This window comes from Nannospalax galili, unplaced genomic scaffold (genome assembly GCF_000622305.1).
Source record: "Nannospalax galili isolate Female #2095 unplaced genomic scaffold, S.galili_v1.0 scaffold87, whole genome shotgun sequence".
Classification (NCBI taxonomy): domain Eukaryota; kingdom Metazoa; phylum Chordata; class Mammalia; order Rodentia; family Spalacidae; genus Nannospalax; species Nannospalax galili.
The window spans coordinates 4177298-4184847 of NW_008360320.1; the positions used below are offsets into that span (position 1 = coordinate 4177298).

At 34.8% G+C, this 7550-nt stretch overlaps 1 protein-coding gene across 7 annotated transcripts in view; it reads left to right on the top strand.

The window, feature by feature from the left end:
• The window catches only part of Orc4 (origin recognition complex subunit 4), a 71455-nt gene extending 68963 nt beyond the window's left edge, over positions 1–2492 (top strand). For 6 of the 7 annotated variants that reach the window (XM_017796115.2, XM_017796114.2, XM_008825174.2 and 3 more), the window contains one exon: positions 2079–2492. In XM_017796115.2, coding sequence (XP_017651604.1) covers positions 2079–2267 — 189 coding nt within the window. In that variant the 3' untranslated portion in view covers positions 2268–2492. The remainder of the gene's footprint in view (positions 1–2078) is intronic. The other variant, XM_008825176.3, reaches the window with a different exon arrangement.
• The last annotated feature ends 5058 nt before the right edge of the window (positions 2493–7550 follow it).

Consider the following 7550-nt stretch of genomic DNA (forward strand, 5'->3'; position numbering starts at 1 on the left):
TGGAGCCTATTTTATAGTTAGTGGAGCTATACTGCCCTCTGCTGTATCTTCTTAGCACTTACAGTCCTGCGAAGGAAATAATCATTAAAGCCTTACCAAACTCATCAAATAACCCTGTCCCTTTCTGACCCACAGTTGACAGTAAAAGGAACAGATATGCAGATAACAGCCATTAATTTTTATTTAGGGTATCAGTTTAAAACTTGAAGGTTCTGTTTTAGGATAGTGCTGTCCATTATGAAGAAATTGAATTGCATTTTATAGTTTTAGTTTTTTTAGTAGTATAGGAAATTGAGGATGGAATAACTTTAAGATTTTAACTCTATCAAAAATATTTCAAAATATGTAATCAAATAAGAAATTATTGAAGTATTTTTATATTACATCTTTGAAATTTGATATATTTTATTTATGATTAAACAGATTCCAACTTACGAAATATTCATTGGAAATATTTTTTCTTTAAAATTCACTAAATGTATAGCTGAAAGGTGGATTTACATCTTGAAATGGATCCAAGCACACTAACTTTTCTAAATGAATTAAGTCTTAGAGTTTTAAGTTTCTATTGAATGAAAGTTAAAGAAAATTTAAGTATTGAGTCACACATTTCAAGTGCTTGATTGTCCAATACTGTGTACAGTAACTCTGGAGGATTTTAAGAGAATAGACATCTTTTGGTTTTTATTTTTTAAGCAGTAGAACCCAGGTCCTTTTTCATTCCTTACAGGCCATAGTCAGAATGTTACTTCTTGTAGTCCTTTAAAGGAAGCACCAGTTCTTCAAAGGCAGTGAGATTATTTAGTATCCTGGGGGTTGGACTATCCCCTATACCCCATCTGTGACAGTCACAGTTGTGGAAAGGGCACCTAAGCATTTTTAGGAGTAATTTGTAGCTGCTTATTTGTATAATTTCTATGAGGGGGGTCTATTTTACAGCTTAGAAATATTTTCTCAGTTTTGTTCTGCTACAGAACCTGAAGAATCTAGTATTTTCTAATCTTTCAGAAATGAGTGGCATCTGAGCCTTTTCTCTTTCCATCCAAAAATTTTTTTATCTTTAAATTTTGTATGAGTGTTTTGCTTGAATGTATGTTTGTACACAGATGCATGCAATGCCCACATAAGCCAGAAAAGGATATTGAATCCCCCAGAACTGGAGTCTAGGGCATTTGTGAGCCATCATGTGGGTGTCAGGTCCCTCCATCAGAATATTTATGATATGCAGAGAATATATCCTAATACTTTTCACAGTGGACTTTTAAGAATAAAATGCTCAGGAATCTATTTTAGTGTGTCACTATATTAGTATGTCATGATAGTACAGTTTTTTTCATGCCTTCCTAACACATTTAACAATTCCTAAGGTTAGAAAAGTAATAGTGGTATAGTAAGAGGAAATAAGATGGTAAAGAGCTCTTTAAGCTGATAAAGATGAACCTTAGCTAATCAGAAAGTCTTAGTAGATTCTCATGAACTGAAAAAACCTTTGTTAAAATACCAAAGAACTGGAGCTCAGTGTGGTAAAGTGAATGTTGAGTTTGTACAAGGTTTGGATTCAGTGTCCAGAGCTCCCTGTACCCACTCCCCAAAGTCCACAAGGAACTATAATATTGAATGAGTCTAAAAATAAACTATTGTTAAGACCTTAAAATTTACCTGACTTACATTCAGAAGTATGGTGGACAAATAATATGCATTGATACTCTCTCAACATGCAGTTTTTATGGGTGTGATTAAATGGGGATGGAGAGGTTTGCTTTGTTTTGTGGTGTTAGAGATTAACTATTGCTATCTTTGATTTACCCTTTCCCTTCCTTTCCTTCTTCCCTTCCCCCTGCCTCCTTCCCTCTTCTCTCTCTGATGAAGCAGAGTTGGAGTTTATTAAGAGGATTTATAGATTTAAGGATTGGCATCAAGGGAGAGAGGTGGGGCTTAGGAAAATGTCCAAATACGCTGATTTTTTTTTTTTTTTTCTTTTTAAATCTGCCATTCTGTTTCACAGCTGACCAAATGCTACCTCTATTTTGGATAAACTTTCTTCATCTGTTCAATCTAAGCTTTCTTTTATCTTTCAGGCATTTGAACACTTACAACAATTGGAATTAATAAAACCCATGGAAAGAACATCAGTCAGTTCACAGAGAGAATACCAGCTGGTGAAACTACTTTTAGACAATACTCAAATCATGAGTGCTCTACAGAAGTACCCCAACTGTCCTACAGATGTTAGGCAGTGGGCCACATCCTCACTAAGCTGGCTGTGAATGTTTTAAGTATACTCCAAAGAACTGAATTTGACTGTCATTTATCAAGATATATTATTAACATTCCTTTGTATTTATAAATGTTTATGGGAAATTTGCACTTGTATTATCTTGGCTGTAATGTGAATTATTTTTGTGATTATATGTACATACACAAAAAATTCCAATGATTGATTAAATTGTGCTACAGAAAGCAGTTCAAAAGAATAAAATATTACTGTTTTACAGATGGTCCATATATTTATTTGATACTAAAAGTATTTATGTGGTTCATTTTAAGAGGTTTTTTGAACTAAGCACTTACATTTTTACAAATCGTAAGTGTAAGCAATAAACAGTGGCAGGAATTGTGAAGATACATATTTTGATTGTAATAGGAATGCTATGTGTTTGGAGAATATTTTTGTTGGGGTTTTTTATTGTTGTTGTTTTTTGTTTTGCTTTTTTTTCTCTCTTGTATACATGCAGATTTTGGATTCAGTTCCAGAACTCTAGTATTCTAGTTCAGGACGTTGACAAGCTTAGCTGAAAGGTAATTTTTATAGAAGGTAAGGACAAGCAACTTGGAATTTTCAGAATCCCTTGTAAAAATTTTTTATAAATATACATTCTGAGCCTACTCTAACTCAGGTCACAATTTGCCTTTTTAATATGTACCTTCAGGGATTCCTGGTACACTGCACGCACACATAATGAGAGGTATTTAGCAGTAATAGCTATTTGCTTCAAAATTCCCTAAGATTGACACAAGTGTCAAAGATCCACCTTACAGATTTCAGGGCTCTACAAACAGTCACTCAGTGACTTCAGTTGTTCAAGGATACTTGATTGTATATTTTATAACAGAAATTTTTTTAAAAATGAAGCCCATCTTTTAACTGTCAGGAGTTACTATTACTTACAGAGTAGATAACTAACGCAATAGTAGTGTAGTAGTGGTGTCCAGAATCATGACATGGGAATGGCTGGTGTACCCTACAATTAACTTGGTTTAATTGACACTAAAGCATACATTACAAGAACTAAAGCTCAACAACAGGTTCCTTCTTTTTACAGGATGCTATAGCAAAGAAATTAAGCTTTTGAAGAAATAGTCAATTTAGAGTACAACATAAGATTTCTCTTCATGAAAGTAGTGCTTGCATAGGTAAAACCCATTCTCTTCATACACAGCCTTTACTACAAAAAACTGCTAAGCCTTTTAGGTCTTCAGATTACTGTTGTTTTTCAGCAGTATCTCATTAAAGATAAGGCTTGCATAGTGATTTGATGCCATACTCACATTTTTAGAGGTAGGTTTTCCAAATATAGACCAAGCAAAAATTTCCTTTTCAAAACATTGTAACCAGACATGATGTGTATATTCCCAGCACTCCAGAATGCTTAAGAAGGATCAAGGGTTTGTGGCTAGCCTGGGCTACACATTAAGACCCTGTTTCAAGAAACAAAAATATTGCCTTAAAGGATAAAGCCTAATGACATGATCACTGAAAATTCTTATGGTGATTAAAAGCTGAGTCCAAACTGGGGATGGTGGCACATGCCTTTAATCCCAGCATTCACGGAGGAGGCAGAGGCAATCGGATCTCTGAGATGGAGGCCAGGCTGGTCTCCAGAGTGAGTTACAGGCCAGCTGTGGCTACAGGGAGACCGTGTCTCAAAAAAGACACCCCCCCACACCAAAAAAAAAGAACGGAGTCCTCATCTGCTTCCCTCACTATATAAGAACTAGAGAAGATCCATCAGCAGCCATGTATTCAAATTTAAAAACAAAGAGGCAAGGTAAATTTTTTAGTGGTTGCAATAAAATACAGCAATGTATGACTGATGTATGACTTGATAACCTTGTGTTGTGTGATTTTGAAAACACTTTTGTGAGGGGGGCTGACTTTGACCTTTCCATATTCCCTAATACAAAGGAGCTAAGGTGTACTTTAAAATTTTTTAACTTTACCTCATAAGTTGTTTAAAGTATATGTTTTTTTAAAAAGTTTAAAATTTTTTTATTATGTGTAGCATGGAATTGCACACCTGTCCTCTCAGCACTTGGGAGGTAGACTCAGAATCGATCAGCAGTTCAGGAGGCTTGATAAATAGCTGATTCCAGGCTAGCCACAGCTGTCTTTAAAAATGAGTCATTGATGAACAAATGAATAATTTCAGTGCAGGAATTTCCCCCAAAACTAGAATCTTGTTTAAAAGGCATCTCTGGTTCATATGCAGATACATGACTCTGGGAAATTAAAGTCTGTTGTCCAAACTTAGGTATCATAGTGTTTGTATGGTGAGAACATAGTATATGTTGACCTTCTAAAGACTTAGATTTTGCCGTGGCAAACAGCTGAGTAGTATTTCTGTCTCAGTCATGCACATCCCACCATGGTTTGCCTTTTGATTTGGTTTAGGAAACAGTTCAGGTTCTTTCAAAACATGGTAAATTAAGTATTGCCCTTTCCTTTACCTTTATCCTAGAAAAAAGTTGGCTGGCATACACTGAGCAATGCCAGTGAGTTCATGGATTTCTTCTGTAGGCAGGGCCAACATAGATACTTGGGTCAGAGTATGGTCTGCTTAGAGGGAACTGGAAGGAAAATGCTCTAGTTGACAAACCTCCCTGCCTTCATCACTATCCCCATTCTTAGAAATCTCAAGGCAGAGGCCTCACTGTAAAATACAAAGGTATATTCACAGCTAAAGAAAAACTGCATGTCAAATATCATATTCATTTTTTATTTAATGTAGGGATGGAATGGGGATAGCATACATTTTATTTGTACAATATTTAACAATCACTTATCCAGGGTGGGATTTTATGGGCATTTTTTTTTCTTTTTTTAGCTTTCTGTTAAATACTTGCAGAAAAAAATAGCAAGTACAATTTGACAGTAGTACAACATCCTGTGCCGAAACACTGACAAGAAATACAGAGTAAAGCTAAAATAATTACCAATATTTTGAGAGGTAACAAATACGACATGGGTTGAGACTGCATAAAAAACGTACTGCTGGTTGAGTATCTGAGGTAAATGATGTTCAATCAAGATGCTACTTGGATCATTTTGTCCATAAATTGTAAATAATTTTATGCACATCATACCAAATGTTCCTATAATTTTTTTCAAAAAAGTAAAAAAGAGAAACTGGAAAATATCTGATGAAGTATTTTTTTTAAAAAACAGTATTCAGTCTATTCCACTAAACTACCATCTACCTGGTCAGGGTTTTTTTCCCAACCAACCACCTGCATTTTACTTAAACGTGGCTATTAAGGGTAAGGAAAAGGGATAGAAGAGATGTTGTTTTCATAATTTTTTGATACATGATTCCATTTTTAAATTCTAAAGGTGTCCAGAATTTTTTTCCTGATTGTATTTTCAAAATGTCACCATGAAAGACAGTGCAGGTTCATGGGAAGAGTAATTGTGAGGCACAGTCTCTGTTCTGGATTCACAAGGTACCTGTAATAAAACATTCAAACAAGAATCACAAATCACATGCTAAAAACTTCCTAGCATCTAAAATACAAGATCTGTGCAGGGCAAAGGCTTCAAATAAAGTCAAACACTGGTTAATCCATCAGTCCTATGGCAGTTGATCATAAAGCATTTCTTACACAGGAGATCTGGGCAAGGTAGAAGAGATAAGTAAGAGCAGCAGTTCCAGTGGGTATCAGAAAGGCAAAGTATAAGACAAACCATGAGGAGCACCATACACATGAAGGGTTACAAGGGTCTGTTTGCCATTCCCCCCAAAAATCATTTTTCTCATTCTTTGATTTTTTTCCAGTGTCTCTAGCTCAAACTATTTTACTTGCCCACTCTGCACTGACTGTAAACCAAACATTAAAATGCCCTGCAAAAGAAAGCTTTAACAAGATTAGGTAGAAGGACAGGTAGTCACTGGAACATTCTTATTTACTGCTTATAAAAAAAGGTTTTCTGTTAATATAGTTCTCAAGAGAATAAGTTTTAAAATTGATTAGCTGTATTTAAATAGAATACCCAAGGTTTCTAAAAAAATTTCCTAGCATGAAGACAAAACAATTTATACTGTGAGTAACTAGTCTTAATAAAAGTTCTCAGTAGCTCTTTTCCCAAGCCAAACATTCATCATCATATTTCTTGGTTTTGCTTCAGCTTTTTTTATATATAATTTTTTAAAGGGTTGGATGTTTACAACAGGTAGAAATTTGTGTTAACAATTTGCCTATACGCATATTCTGTTATGTTTTCCCCTTGATTCATTTACAAGTGGAATCCACCCAAATCAAGGACTTGAGTGGCCAAGTATCTTGAAATCAAAATGGTAAACATTGAAACGGGCAATTTTACAAATACAGTGAGACCTTAGGTATATACACAAAGAGCACACTTTTCTATGGTGTGGGACACAGACGAAAGAATGCTATTACTCCCCCCCCCGCCCCCTGCTTAGAGTCTGTTGACATATGTATTGTTTATAGTTTATTCCCAGAGATTAGTACACATTTTATGAAAAATGTAGTGTATAATGTCATTAAACAACCATTTAGAAGATAATGCATTCACAGTGAGCTCCTGATAGTAACGTAAAATAAGTTTATAAAATTAATGTATGGATTTTAAAATAACCCGACAAAAATGTACAGAGCATAATACTGGCTATTTTTTGGAAATCTAAAAATTCAGGGAATTAATGTTTACTTGGGCCTGTATAAGTTTGAGGAAGAATCGAATTATATTCTAATGTAGTATTACTTCAAAAAGCACTTTGGCACATACCTGCCATTGCTTCCATTTCTTTTAGCAAGCATAAAGCATAAACTAAGAGTTAGCTGTAAAAGTAATCCGGGGAGGAGCCTATTCTATGTTTCTGTATCAGCACTGATTACCTCTAAATGTCATTGCATATTTTATGAGTTCAACTTGTTATCCCTGATTTGTTTTAAAGCAGTAACATCTGAAATCTGTGCTTAGAGGTTAATATCTCTCCTCAGATACTACTTCTATCACAGACACCAAATATTACCCTGACAAGATGGCACCAAGCAGAAGTAGAGTGATAAAATTACAAGTCTCAAAGCAGAGTGAGGAATTCTGAGTAATGACACTTCCTGAGGTGATCCTGAAACAGTGATAAGAATGTCCCACATACTGTTTGGTGAAAAGAAATACACCACAATTTTACATATATAAATAGGAAAAACATCTATTTTAAAAGATAAAATGAAGAGCTTTCCAGTGTCACAGCTCATGTAAAAAAATTTTAAATCATGCTTTATGTTTTCAAATATTTCCCAAATAC